General features: G+C 51.7%; 1 protein-coding gene across 5 annotated transcripts in view; it reads left to right on the top strand.

Moving 5' to 3' along the window:
* The first annotated feature begins 727 nt into the window (after positions 1–727).
* Kifc3 (kinesin family member C3) overlaps positions 728–14,051 on the top strand; it is a 34,916-nt gene continuing 21,592 nt past the window's right edge. Inside the window, exons 1-4 of one of the 5 annotated variants that reach the window (XM_027405688.2) lie at positions 728–854; positions 4,764–4,968; positions 7,584–7,726; positions 13,640–13,778. In XM_027405688.2, coding sequence (XP_027261489.1) covers positions 4,803–4,968; positions 7,584–7,726; positions 13,640–13,778 — 448 coding nt within the window. In that variant the 5' untranslated portion in view covers positions 728–854; positions 4,764–4,802. Of the gene's footprint in view, positions 855–4,763; positions 4,969–7,583; positions 7,727–13,639; positions 13,779–14,051 lie in introns of those variants that run through there. The other 4 variants (XM_035442594.1, XM_035442595.1, XM_035442596.1 and 1 more) reach the window with 4 other exon arrangements.

Genomic DNA, 14,051 nt, shown 5'->3' with positions numbered 1-14,051 from the left:
CTTCTGAGGCTCCCAGGCGTTCCAGGAGGAGCGCTTAAGGCAGATTGGGGGCTGTTGCACTCTGAGCTGTTTGGCTGGAGCTTAAGGGAATGTGTTACCTTAAGGAACCCCAAGCAGGCTTCTCAAGAAGATGCTCATTGGCTGGGGAGCAGGGGCGCAGCTGGAGAGACAGTATGGCAGGCAGGACCAAGACAGAGAGAGTGCATGCCCGTGTACCAGAACAGGTCAACGTGTGTATATGTTTGATCTCGTGTGCAAGAGCATGCGTGAGTGTGCTAGAATGAAAAAAATGCATTCTTAAAATGTTATTCTGTGTGCCGGATGTGTGTGAATCTTAGCTGGAGTGTGTGAAACTTCTGCACCTGGATTAGGGGCAGAGTGCCAACCATTTGAGGGTGAGTGTAACCAAATGTTAACACCTGGGTGGGAAGGCGAGGCCTGCGTTCCTGCAGGCTGGGTAAGGGCAAGTGTGCAGGCACTGCGGTGTGTGCAGGCACTTTGGCGTGAGCCTTCTCCAAAGGCGCAGGCAGGTGTGCTGGGGCGCGTGCACCAGAGGGAGAGCGCAGAAGTTTTATCAGCCTGTGTTGGGGGTAGGAGTAGAAGGGGCATGCGCCCCGGGCAGGCGCGTGCGCGAGAGTGAGCGTGCCCCCTCCCGAGCCCGTTGCCATGGAAACGCGCCGCGGCCTGAGTTAATCATTTCCTGTGGAAAGTGCGGGAGGGGCGGGCGCGGGGCGGGCCGAGGAGGAGGAGGCGGCGGCAGCTGCGGCGGCGTGGAGCAGCCTCGCGAGGGCGGGCCGTAGCTGGCCGAGCCCTGGGCTCTGCGGCGACGCTGTGATCCTGTCTCCGCTAGGCCGGTGAGTCGGGGTCCGGGCAGGCTAGGACGGGTTGGGACCGGCTCCCCTAGCGCGTCTGGTGGGCACCGCGCCCACCCTGCCCGGGGACCCCTCTATCCCGATCTACGGAGGGCGCGGCGTCCGGGCCCGAGAGAGACCCGGCTGTGCGTGGGGTCCCGTTGCATCCTCCAGCTGAAGAATCTCGCTGGGCTTGAGGGTGGCACGGCCTTTGGGGTCGCGCTGCCTGGACTCGCTTTGGATCTCATTGGTGGGGAATGTGCAGAGCCTACCTGGGAGCTGCGTGTCAGCCAGCGCGCCCCCTTCCCCTGCATGGGTCGCTCCCAGGAAGGCTGCAGTTTGGCCCTCCCTCTGGGTCCCTGGGTAGTTGCTTTCTCTGGCCAGGCCCAAGGTGGGGTGCGCCAGTCCCTAGGTTAGGAGGAAAGGCATCGGAGATAACCCTCACAAGCCCAGACGAATCAAGTCATTGACAGCTGCAGCTGAGGAATCCCGGCAGGGAGGGGGAGCCCAGAAGCTGTCTGTCCCCTTTCAGCCTTCCTACTGCAAGTAAGAACGGAATTCTGGCCGACACAGTGAAAGGCCCAGTCCTGAGACAGTTTAAAGAGGAAACTGGATTTTAATTCTTAAGTACATTTGTCACCCCATCCCACCCTCTTTAATGCATATGTCAAGCTTGGGCATTGGAACTACCCCTAGCTTCACCTTCCTTAGTGTCCTTCTGCCCCAGACTGGGCGAGTGCCCTTTCTGGCCTGGTAGGATTTTTTCCCCTGTGCCCTTCATAAAGGGGCGTCTCCTTGGCCAGAGAGAGTCATTTGCTAGGAATGCAGCCCCAAAATGGTTCTGTGTATTTGTGGGGCTGGACTTCAGGATTTGGGGTGGTGAGTTCTGCTGTCCGGATGGGTTCCAGGGAGCAGGGAATTTGACATCTGGATTACCCAGAATATGTTCTGTGTGCCAGGGAAACCCTAGCCCAGTCTAGCCACCCCAAAATGCTCACCCAGGAGAACCAGGCTATCTCCAGCAGTGGTGTATAAGCGACTATGAAGTATACCCCTAGTCTTTGCACTGTCTCTGGTCTAGAGCAGGAGGAAGGCAGCTCTACCATCCTGGCCTAAACCCAGAGAGACACATACCCCTCCCCCAATGTGCCTCTGCATTCACCCACTAATGGGACAGTACACCAAAAGATAGCATTCTGAGCTCTTTGTACACTTCACACATGTATTGTCTGATGTTCATGCCGGTCCTATGAAGTGCAGCTCTCACCATTTTATACATGGAGGTGATAAGACAAAGACTAGGTGATTAATTCTCATAGGTGGCAGGGCCAAGGCCTGGACCACTCTCATAGATCTACTCCATGAATTCCAGATTAGTAGAGGCTCCAGGACCCCAGATAAGACACCTGTGTAGGAGAGCCTGCGCTGCTGTCTCGGTGTAGAACCCTGGGCTTGATTGAGATTCCCTGATATTCCTGACCTCACACCAGGGTTTCCAGCTGCTAAATTCAGCTGCCTTTTCCTCTTGGGGATCTAGCACACACCCTTCCTCTTTCTTCAGGCTGCCTCTCCAACTTCCCGTCCTGCTGGCACAGAAATATGGTCTCCAGCCTCTACCTCCTAGACTGAGCTGATGTCCCCTAGAATCAATCCTCTGTCCTACGTGGTCTCCCCTGTAGGAGCACCTGCAGAGGACGGTCCTCTCATCATCCCCCGTTGGCTATAGGGTTGGCTCTATGCCCAGCTCTGTGCCAGTCAGCCTGGAGAGGACATTTGTATCCATTCTTCTTGCTTCTTCCCCCTTACACACATCTCAAGGCATCAGCGCTGTGAGGCTACTTATATGGGTCAGCATCTTCCTTACCCTTTGTCCCACATTCCTGTCCCCCTCTCATTGTGTACCCCACATTGTCTTCAGTCAAGGAAGGAAGAGACCACGACCCCACTGTCTTCAGTACTTGACCCCGTGAGCATCAGTCTCTGACCCCAGACTCTTTCTTTTCTCCCCACCTTGCTTCTAGATGCTTTGTTCCTGCACCTCTGTCTACCCCACAATGCCACCTCTCCCCTGTCTCAGTTCCTCTCCTAACCATCGTCGCTAAACTTCCCCCAAAGAAGAAAACAGCTGCCTTCTAGGCCCTCTCCAATTCCTTGAGCCAATTTGAACTTGCTTTGCAGCCTAGGCTGGCCTAGAACCTGCAACCTTTGAGTGCTGGGATGGTAGGTATAACCCCCCACCCAGAATTCTCTAGGGCTTTCTTTGGCTTTGCCATGACCACCTGACTATCCTACTTATCTGCCCAGCTTCTTCTGAGGACTCTGTGCATGACATAGGCAGCTCCTGCCACCTCTCTGACCTCCTCCCTCTTCCAGTTACTGTTCCCACCCCTCCACGCCCTCTTCACCCCAGCCTTGTCCTTACTTAATACTGTCTCCCATCTTGGTCAACCTTGCTGATTTCGTCCTTACCTGTAGCAGTCGTGGCCTTTAGTTCTGAGTCTTAGTGGCTAGCCGGTCCTCCTTTCCTGGCTTTGGGGTGTGTGTGTGTGTGCGTGTGCGCGCGCGCGCGCGCGCGTGCGCACATGCATGCATGCATGCCTCTCACTCGCAGGGAGCCAGAGAGGGTGAGAGAGACAGACCCAGTTCAACACATGTTCTTGCTGCCTGGCAGGAGATGGTCAGTGCAGTGAGGGATGAGGAAACTGAAAGTGGTCCACAATCCAGGTAGCTCTGTAGGATGTCCCTTGGGTGTACAACTCCACGATGCCTCTTTAAGCTGAGTTTGCCTCTACAACTGGCATTGAAGCCTGAATCAAAGTCTGGCCAGCTCAAATGTTCTTGAGGCTACTCTGCACACAGTAGATACTCAAGAAAGACTTATGAGTGAGGAAGATGGTGATTCAAGGATTGCCTGGACTATATAGTGAGACCCTGCCTCAAATAACCAAACCCAAAACAAAAACTCCAAGTCCAAAAATTTATACTTGAGCTCTATCCATTTGTTCACTTCCTGCCCTGGACCGGCTTTCCTAGCACACTTCTCTAACCTCCCTGTAACCTGTTTGTACTGTGTAAATTCCTTTGTTCTTGAGATAGGGTTTCACTAGGTAGCCCTGGCTGGCCTGGAACTTGCTATGTGGACCAGGCTGGCCTTGAACTCATAGAGATCAGTGCCTCTGGAGTGCTGGGATTAAAGGCTTGCACCACCACTTCAATAATCCTTTACCTAACGCCGTGAAGATTTATTGAAGGTTTGTTCTCTTCTGACTGGACATTTGAGGACTCATTTCTCCTAATCAGATGACTTCTGCTAGAATCCAGCACATAGTAGGCACTCAATAAATGATATGAAACAGAACTGAATGGATGCCTGGCAGGGTGCCTGCCACACCCTCAGTACTTGAATGTGTGAATGAACTGGCTCTGAGAATTTACTGAATGTAAACCCAGCTTGCCCCTGGCCCTAAGCCAGCCCCTTCTGAGCCCCTCCTCAGTGAGATACTAATACTCAGGAGTTTTAGCTGTTGAGCCACTGGCAGCCCGAAGGCTGAGACTTAAGCAACCAGCTGAGTGCAATTAGAAAATGAGATGTCACGGAGGAAAAGGATTAAACTTACCACTGCTTGAAAGCATAGGCTTGGAGCTTCCTCCACGTGGAGCTGTTAGCCAGTGTGCCCCCTCGCAGGTCTTCACAGTGAGTGGCAGACACATTGACTCGCTCCTGGCCCACTCAGAAATGCCATAATCAGTTCCGAGCACCCTCCTGTGATCCCAGGGTCCTTAGGGTTGCTACACTTGGGGCTGCTATCCTAGGTTGCTGGGGACCCTTGTTTGCAGACCCTTCCAGATAGCACAACATGTGGGCTACCTACCCACTCTTCTTAAACTCCTTTCCCCTTGTTCTCCCCACAGGCTGCCCGGCACCCAGAAGAGGTTGCTGAGCCCCGGGCCATGGTCCCCTCTCGCAGGACGTGGAACTTGGGAGCCACGCCTTCACTGCGAGGCCTGTGGAGAGTGGGCCGGGTCCAGGAGCCCAAGCCTGGGATGGCTCGCCCCGCCCCAGCCAGCCCAGCCGCCCGCCCTTTCCCACACACCGGCCAGGGGAGGTTGAGAACTGGTGAGTCCGCATTTTTAGAATGCCTCTTCATTTCCCTTCCTTCCTCCAGATCCCAGAGATGAGACTGAGGTTTCTCGCGGTTCCTAAACTCAGTCAGAGCTGTCAGGTAATTACAGGGTAGCCAGCAGCTCAGAGCCGGCTGGGCGTGGAGCACAGCGCAGCAACAGCGTCACCGGGTGCTCCTTCCCTGCGTCCAGCCTGGGAGGAGGAGAAGGCTGGGGCGGGTTAAACTTTAACAGTCCATAGCACGGCGGCATCAGCGACGTTCCCGCCAGCCAAACCAGGTCAGGGACTCTGAGATCTCACTTGGGTGCTCTCTAATGTCAGCTGGAGGCCGGTAAACAAGGTAGGTGAAGCGGCTGACCTCCTGGGTGCCCTGCTCAGCACCCGACACCTGATTCTGTCAGGCTGCCCTGGTCAGGGGTGAGGAGTGAACGCAGGCTGCTCAGAGTATTACCCAGCAGACTTTGGATGCTAGGCCCTGGGTTTTAGGTGTCCGACAGCCAAAGAGGCTTTCAAAGCCATCCTATGAGCAGGTCTATATGGAGAGGGTCCTGGAGCCTGGGCCACTGCTGTACCCTAGGGAACTGTCAGCAGTCAGCTTTCTGGGTCATGTCCCAAGTGCTGAGACTGTCAAGGAGCCAGCGGCTTCTCTGCTCTGTGTAGGGGCTGAATGTGGGGGTGAGGAGCTGCTTTGACCCTTTCCCCAGCTCTGTGTGGGCAGGTAGGCAGGGTGCCCTGGTGGTGTGGGAAGGCAGGGTTATCCAGAAGAGCTGCCTTCAGGGGCGTGCTACCTTTTTGCTCCTGACCTACCTGGAGAAGTGTTCAGATGTACCAGCCTGGTCCTCTGGGCCATGAGACCATGGGGTGTGATCCCCTTAGTACACAGAAGAGGGGATACACTGAGGCTCAGAGAAGGCCAGTAACAAATTCCTTTCGTCTCCGTTTCTAACTGTAACACATTCACTATGGCAGGCAGTGCTTTGAAGCTCTGCAAGCTTCTATGATTGCCCCGGGCTGGCCACCCCCTGGCTCCTCTGCCAGGGAGCCTTCTGGCAGAGCAGGGGCTCTGTGGGTCAGTCAGAGTTGCTCGTTTGAAAGGGGCCAAGGATGGTCTCTACAAGGTTGTCCCCTGGGTGTGAGTGTAATAAAGATGAGTATGGTTTTTCTGGTAAAACAAAACAGAACATTTCACCTTGGAAAACTCACTAAGTTCATCTCTCTCTCTCTCTCTCTCTCTCTCTCTCTCTCTCTCTCTCTCTGTCTGTCTCTCTCTCTCTCTCTCACTCTCTCTCTCTCTCTCTCTGTGTGTGTGTGTGTATGAATGAAATGAGTACAGTGATTTTAGAAATTTCTGGCTGCTATAAACTTAGCTAAAGGTCTGGTGAAACCCATGTGTTACAGACAGGCACAGTCAGTCTTAGTCAACAAGTGCACCCCAGCCCTCTCCATATATCCCCCACTAGTCTTATTGTCATCCTGAGAGGGATGGTCAACCAGGGTTGATTGGCACATGGGGTCTGAATAGAAGCCCTGGGTGACACTAGGCATATTGTTAACTATTCAGGGTCTCAGTTTTCTGCCTGTTGGACAAGGGGGGGGGGTGTCCTCCACCTCTCTGGGTGGTTGTGATAGCAATGGATATCCTAATGGCTGATAGCTGTGGGTCCTTGCTGTGCCTTAGTCCTCATTGATCCTCAACATGGGTTATGCCCCCCCTTTTTTTAATGCAGGGTCTTACTTTGACTGCCTGGAACTTGCTTTGTAGACCAGGCTAGCTTTACAGAAATCTGCCTGTCTCTGCCTTCTGAGTGCTAGGATTAAAAGCATGTACCTGGTGGAAAAAACTTCCATTTATTGATTTTAGAATTTATTATTTTAGTTCAATTATGTTATGTGTATTTATCTGTGTGTAGATAAATGCATATGATGTAGGTACCTACAGAGTTCAGGAGTATTAGATCCCTTGGAGCTGGACCTATAGGCCATTGTGAACCACCCAGTGTGGGTGCTGGAAAACTCCAGTCCTTCGCAAAGAGCAGTATGTGCTCTGTGGCTGAGCCATCTCTCCAGCCTGTGGCTGTGCATTTTGACAGTTAGGCCAGTACTGTTTCCCACCTTTTGCAAGGGTGGGTGGGGGGTGTCCTATCCCAATAGAGGCTCTAGAGGATGCAGTTAGCTGTTTCTGGGTACAGCAGAGACCCATTGTGGGTTTGGTCTTAATGAAGGCAAGAGAGAAATTGCCACCTAGAGGCAGCCTGGGTAATATAGCTGTGTCCCCATGTACAGTCCACTCAGTGTCTTCTTCTTGCCTCTGTAGAGGAGCTGATGAACAAGTGTGGACCCCAAAAGCCACTGTGGCAACTGGGGAGCTCCCAGTAGGGTCTTATCTTCAGGAAAGAATTTCAGGGCCCCTTTTGGTAAGAGAATCAGATGGCCCCATCCTGTCCCTACCTGTGCTCCTGTGTGGAGAGAGCCTGTGAGGCCACATGAGGCCCTGCTGGCCACACCTGGACAGGTTGGAGGGGGCAAAGCTGAGCTCAGCTCACTTTGGCCAGTGGTCTTCAGCCAGCAGCCAAGTATGTCATTTCACCTGCCCGTCTGTCCTGGAACAGGGCGTGGAAAAGACACCCTGACTGGTGGTGAGGAAGACTCGAGCACCCGAACTGCAGCTCGCCCGTCCTTGGCACAGTGTCGGGCCCTCAGTGTGGACTGGCCTGGCCCTAGGAGTCCGCATAGACTCTACCTGACAGTCCAGGTAAGTGTGGGCCATCAGATGTAGGGCGAGGGTGAGTGTGGCCAGGGTGCTGGCTCCTCTGAGCTCCAGCAGTTAGGTCTGGTAGGGAGAAGAGCTGGGGACCTGCCAGGCACCTGTTGGCTAGCCTGTCACAGCTGAGAGCCTGCATGAATGCAGCAGGTTCCATCTCAGCTTATCTCATGGACGATCTCAGGAGGTGACAGGAGCTTTTCAGCCACACCCTGGCTGATGTGGGAAGTGAGGCCTTTGCTAAGATGTGTGGAGCTGGAAGAGATATTGGGAAAGCAGGCTGGTTTGGGGGAGCTGTTTATTTCTATGTAGGCAATGCCTGTGTTCCCTTGTTTGAAAAATCCAAGGGAACGCCAGGGTGGGCATGGTGCATGCCTTTAATCCTAAAGGAGGCAGAGGCAGGCAGAACTTTTCTGTGAGCTTGAGCCCAGCCTGGTCTACAAAGCAAGTTTAAGAGCAGGCAGGGATACAGAGAGACTGTCTCACAAAAGGGGGGAAAAAAGAGTCCAATGGAAGATGGTGGGGGGATGGGGAGATTCTTTTCCTCTGTAGTTGTCATTGACTTTCAAAAGGCATACTTACTATATGTATGGGGGAAGGCTTTGATTGCAGAAATAATACAAAGGGTTAGTGGGTTTTATTCAATGCTGTTTTGGAACATAGGCATTAGATCTCATGTCTCAACAGAAAGATACTGTTTTGTGTTGGTAGAATATTATTTTAAGGTGTGTGACTTTTGTTTATGCTGCATTTTTTTAATTCTGTGAAGCTGTGATTCTTTGCCTGTCTAAAACACCTGGTGGTCCTAATATAGAGCTGAACAGCCAATATCGAGGCAGGAGCAAGGATAGGTGGGGCTGGCAGGCAAAGAATAAAAATAGAAGGAGACCTGAGGAAGAGGAGGAAGGACAGAACAACGAGAGGACATCAGGGGACAGCTGCCCAGCCAGCCATGGAGTTAGAAAGATAAAAGCCCAGAGGGATCAGGTAGACAGGATAATTTAAGAAAAGCTGACGAGCAACAAGCCACGCTGAGGCCAGGCGTTCATAAGTAAGAATAAGGCTCCCTGTGTGACTTGTTTGGGAGCTGGGTGGAGGGCCCCCTCAAAAGGCAAAAGGCCAAAAGAGTAAAAACCATTTCAAAACAACAGTTTTGTATGGATTTTATAGATGAGGACGTGGAGGCTCACGCTCAGAGAGGTTAACTAACTTGCTGCTGGCCACACAGTAGGCTGAGATCTGAACTACTAGTAGAGCACAATTAGCTTGATTAGAACGGTGTAAAGAGGTGTAAAGGGTGGTGATGGTGCAAGCCTTTAATACCAGCACTTGGGAGGTAGAGGCAGGTGGATCTCTGAGTTTGAGTCCAGCTTGATCTACAGAGCAAATTCCAGGACAGCCAGGGCTACACAGAGAAACTCTGTCTCACCTCGACCCCAAAACACCCAAATGGTGTAAAGAATTCGAAGAATTCACAGTACAATTCCTAGAAGCTGTATGCCCCTCATGTCCTTCAATGTGTCCACTATGAAAGGTTCATCTTCACAGTTTTCTTCCTTGTACCACCACCAATCATATGGTTTCTGTATTTCCTTTGACATGTTCTATGACGTGCTGTTTCCCTCACAGTCATCTTGGAGACTTCTTTATACACATCAGTCATAGAGAACCACTTCCCTTCTCTGTCTACTGCATAACATTCTACTTGAGACTTTACCATAAACTTTAATTGGGCTGTGTGTATGTATGGTTTAGCATCAGAGCGCTGGTCTGGTTTGGATGCATGAAGAGGCCTTCGGTTCTTCCCATCACCACCGAATGAATGACGATGCTGGTGATGGTCAAATCCTCTGTATCTGCCCTGGGTGTTATCTCTGATTACAGTGAGCAATTCTGATGTTCAAGTAGTTATGACATTAGTATTTTGCACTCATTTTGTGTGTGTTTGTGGGAGTGGGTGAGGGTACATGGGTGTGGGTGCAGCAGAAGGGGCCTGTGGAGTTAGAGGACAACTTGTGGGAGTTGGCTCTCCTTCCACTGTGTAGGTTTCTGGGGATGGGAACTCAGGGCATCAAGTGCCTTTGTCCATTGAGCCATCTGGCTGGCCCACATTAGTTTGTTATTTGCTTTGTTTTGAAATAGGATCTCATTATTTAACCCCATCTAGCCTTAAACTCATAGAGATCTACCAACTCAGTCTCCTAAGTGCTGGAATTAAAGGCATGTGCCACCATGCCCAGCTGTATTAGTTTGGTATGGCATTTGTTTGCTTTTAGATTTATTTTTATGTTTGACTGTTTGCCTACATATATGTGTATGCACCATGTGCATACCTGGTACCTGCTGCCTGAGGATGCCAGAAGGAATAGATCCCTGTCACTACCTTTTGGGTGCTAGGAACCAAATCTAGGTTCTCTATAGATCTTCAGATCTGCAGACACTCAGGCCTAGAACTAGTTACCAACATGAATTCCCATACAGGTGCGGGGAACAGAACCTGGGTTCTCTACAACAGCAGCAAGGGCTGAGCCATCTCTCTAGCACCCATGTCTTACTTAGGGTTTCTATTGCTGCAACAAAACCATGGCCCAAAAGCAAGTTGGGGAAGAAAGGGTTTATTTGTTTACACTTCAGCATCACTGTTCATCACTGAAGGAAGTCAGGACAGGAACTCACACAGGGCAAGATCCTGGAAACGGGAGCTGATGCAGAGGCCTTGTAGGGCAGCTGCTTACTAGCTTGCTTCTCATGGCTTGATCAGCCCACCTTCTTATAGGACCAGCAGCCCAGGGACAGCCTCATCCAACATGGGCTATTGAGAAAATGCCTTGCAGATGGATCTTAAAGAGGCATTTTCTCAGCTGAGGTGGCTTCCTCTGATGGTGCTATATAGCCTGTATAGTACAGGCTACATTAGTGTATTTTTTTAAGATTTGTTTTTATTTTTATTTTTATATGCGTGTTTGGCTGCATATATGTCTGTGTACCACATGTACATCTGCTGCCTGTGGAGGCCTGAAGAGTGTATTGGATCTTCTCAGACTGGAGTTACTGATGGTCGTGAGCCACCATGTGGGTACTGGGAATTGAACCTGAGTCCTCTGGAAGAACAGCCAATGCCCTTACCTGCTAAGTGGTCTCTTCAGTCCTCCTGCATTAGTATTTTAATATGTGCATTTGCTGAACAGATATTTATGGATTGGCTGCCTTATGCCAATGCATCTAGCACAGGTGCAGGGATGATGAGAAGGGAAATAGGGAAGATAGCCCACCAGAGAGTCACCAGTGACCTCAAATGCATAAGCACCAATGGGAATACCAGGAACAAAACTTTAGAGAATGAAGTGCCAGTGTTATCTGGGGGTGTTGCCCAGATTTCCCTGAGAGAGGACTCAAAATCCCTCTGGCTTCTTTCTTTATATTTGTTAGACAGGGATTCCCTGTGTAGCCTTGGCTGGTGTGGAACCCAATGGCAGATACTGCTGCCTCATGTTCCCACATGCTGTGGTAGGAGGCATAAGCCACCATGCCTGGCTTTTCTCCCAGCTTCTTTGGCCTCATGCACATATCCTGCCCTCCTAAGTGGCCGCTGTGCATAGCCGGGATGAAGCAAGTGCAGATAGATGGTAGTCAGGATGGGCACTGGGGGAACATACACCTTTGAGCTGTCCTTCCTCTGGCTGCTGCAGCCCTGGGCCACTGCTCTGGGCAGGACCCCAAGGGCGATGGCACCTCAGCCACAGCCTGTGTTTCACCGTGTTTCTTTATTCTTGTGAGATTCTTCTGGGAGCTGAGCTGCCCATACTTTTGTCCTTTGTGAGGTCCCAGAGGGTCTGGTGAGACAACAGTTAAAGAAACCAGAGGGAAGTTAAATCGGGAGGCTGTGGTGAGGAGCTGCAGCTCAGCTGGGTGGTGGCCCTGTTCTTGAGCTTTGATTATGGGGTGCTGGGCTGTGGCTGCTATGGAGGCCTGGGCTCAGCAGTTCTGCTCACATTCCACTCAGAAGCTGATAGCCTCTGGCTTCCAAGTTCATGTCCTTCCGGCCCCTGCCGAACTCTGCCATGTTTATGGATATGGATATGTAACAAAGTGTGTCCCAAGCACAGTGAAGCGACCTGCAGGTCACAGAGTCAGTCACTCCAGCCTTGGTCCATCAGCTAAAGCCTGAGCTGTACCCCCAGAGGCAGTACAGAAATTCCCAGCCCCTGGGGACATCTGTCCTTCCTGTGCTTCGGCCAGCAGCCCAGAAATAGTGTAAACTTTGCTCCTGTCTGAAGGCAAATGGAAACTTCCAGCTGCTGCCATCCCTGCCTCCCCCACCTCCTCCAACCTGCTCAAGATGGTGTGACAGTTGAAGGGTGGGGACAAAATTTAACTAAGTAGAATTTTCCTAAATACGAAGATGAGGGGGAAAGAGGCTAAGGTCGTGGCTAACCAGGCACCTGCCCCGGCCACTTTTCACTCTTGCAATTCTCTTGATTGGCCTTTTGATGCTCAAGTAAGTGGAGACTAGAGAAATTATAAACTCACCACTGCTATCTATGTGGCACTTCTTGTAGGCCAGGCACCTTAAATGTGCTTTACTTGTGGCTGCCATTGGTTTGCCCACTGGCACAAGTGGGCAGAGGTTAGTGGTTCTAGATTGAGACTGTGGAAGGAAACTGAGGGAGGGTGCAGAATTTGTCCACAGCCACCCAGCACACAGGTGACATGCTGTCTCATTGGGCTTTGGCTTCCCTACTACCCTGAGCATTAAAGAAATGTATGTGGCACCTGGCCTAGAGTGTTGGCAGAAACCTTAAATCCCAGTAGTGAGGAGGCAGAGGCAGAGGCAGATAGATCTCTGTAAGATCCAGGCAGCCAGGGCTACAGAGTGAGACCCTGTGTATATAAAAGAGTCATACTTGACTTGAGAGGGCACAAAGACATAAAAGCTTCTTACCAGATGTTTCCGTGGACATAAACCAAACCCAACTGTGTTTATAAGGTGAAAACTTCAAACCCCAGATGTCTCCAGAATGACCAGGAAGACCCTGTCTGCTCATCACCTTGCCTTTTCTCCTGTGTTCTCCAAGTTTAAATTGCTTTTGTTTCTATCTCAGTGAGTCTCTGTGTATGTACACCCCACACTGAGCACACACGGAGCCTGTGAGATCTCCAGTTTCATTTTCACCTTTATCTTGTGTATGACCCTCAAATGGGATCACGCTTTCCCACACTGTTCTGACCCTTGCTCGGTGTCATTCTCTGGGGGCTACAGAGGATGTCTTTGAATGAAGCACCCCTTTCCCACTCCCCCACTTGTCCGCTCCAGCCCAGCTACCTTTGCCTCAGTTCCTGACCAGCACATGGGTTCACATTGCCCCTGGATAGCCTCATGGGACAGAGCCTGAAGGAGGCAGGGTAGTCATTTTCCTGGTCAGATGGACTCATGTGCAGCCTCTGAGTCCTGGGAGGGCCATCCTTAGGTGGAAGGCCGACTGCCAAGGTGTTGCAGCAAATGACACTACAGAGGAGTTGCCTTCTATACACGACATGATGTGTATATTGCAGGACTGGATAGTTGCCTGTGATGATGAGGCTTGGTGTGAGCCAGTTGCTCACATGCCGATGACCCGTGCCCCACAGAGCCTGCAGGGATAGCACCAGCTTCACTAGGGGACCATAGAATCTTCTAATCTTTTTTTTTACTGGTAGAGAGACTGGCTACTGTGGGGCCCAAGAATAAACCATGGCCATCTTCCTGTGGGATGTTAGTCTGGCTTCCTCAGATCCCAGGCAGGCTTCTTTGTCCACGGTGGAGACAAGCTGCTGGGCCGGGGACCAGAGTGCTCATCATCCCCAGCGAGGGTCCCTCCTCAGCACAGTACCCTTCATGAGAGGATTCTGGTTGTGTCTTGGCAGCAGGCCCTGCAGGACAAGGGGTGCAAGAGCAAGAGTCAGGGGACGAAAGAAGACAAGCTCCTGAAGAGGCAGGCGCCGGCCCCCAAGCGGGACCGGGAGGCCCCAGAAGCTGGTGGCACCATGAATGTAGAAAACACAGGTAAAGGAGGTCAGCCCCACCATCAGCACACCTGGCTGCACACCTGGCAGGACACCTGGCTGAGCTGGTACAGGACACCTGGCTGAGTTGGTGCAGGACACCTGGCTGAGCTGGTGCAGGATGGAGTGGGGTCCCAGCTGTATGGTATTCTGCCCCACAGCTGGAGGTGGTTCAACCAGTCTGGCCACCTGACATGAACTTGAGACCCTAGACAGCCTCCTCCAGATCCAGATCCAGATCCAGATCCAGGGACAGCTATGTATCTGTCCTCTT

This window comes from Cricetulus griseus, chromosome 3, assembly GCF_003668045.3.
Source record: "Cricetulus griseus strain 17A/GY chromosome 3, alternate assembly CriGri-PICRH-1.0, whole genome shotgun sequence".
Lineage (NCBI taxonomy): Eukaryota > Metazoa > Chordata > Mammalia > Rodentia > Cricetidae > Cricetulus > Cricetulus griseus.
This window is presented reverse-complemented; position numbering and strand designations above follow the sequence as displayed.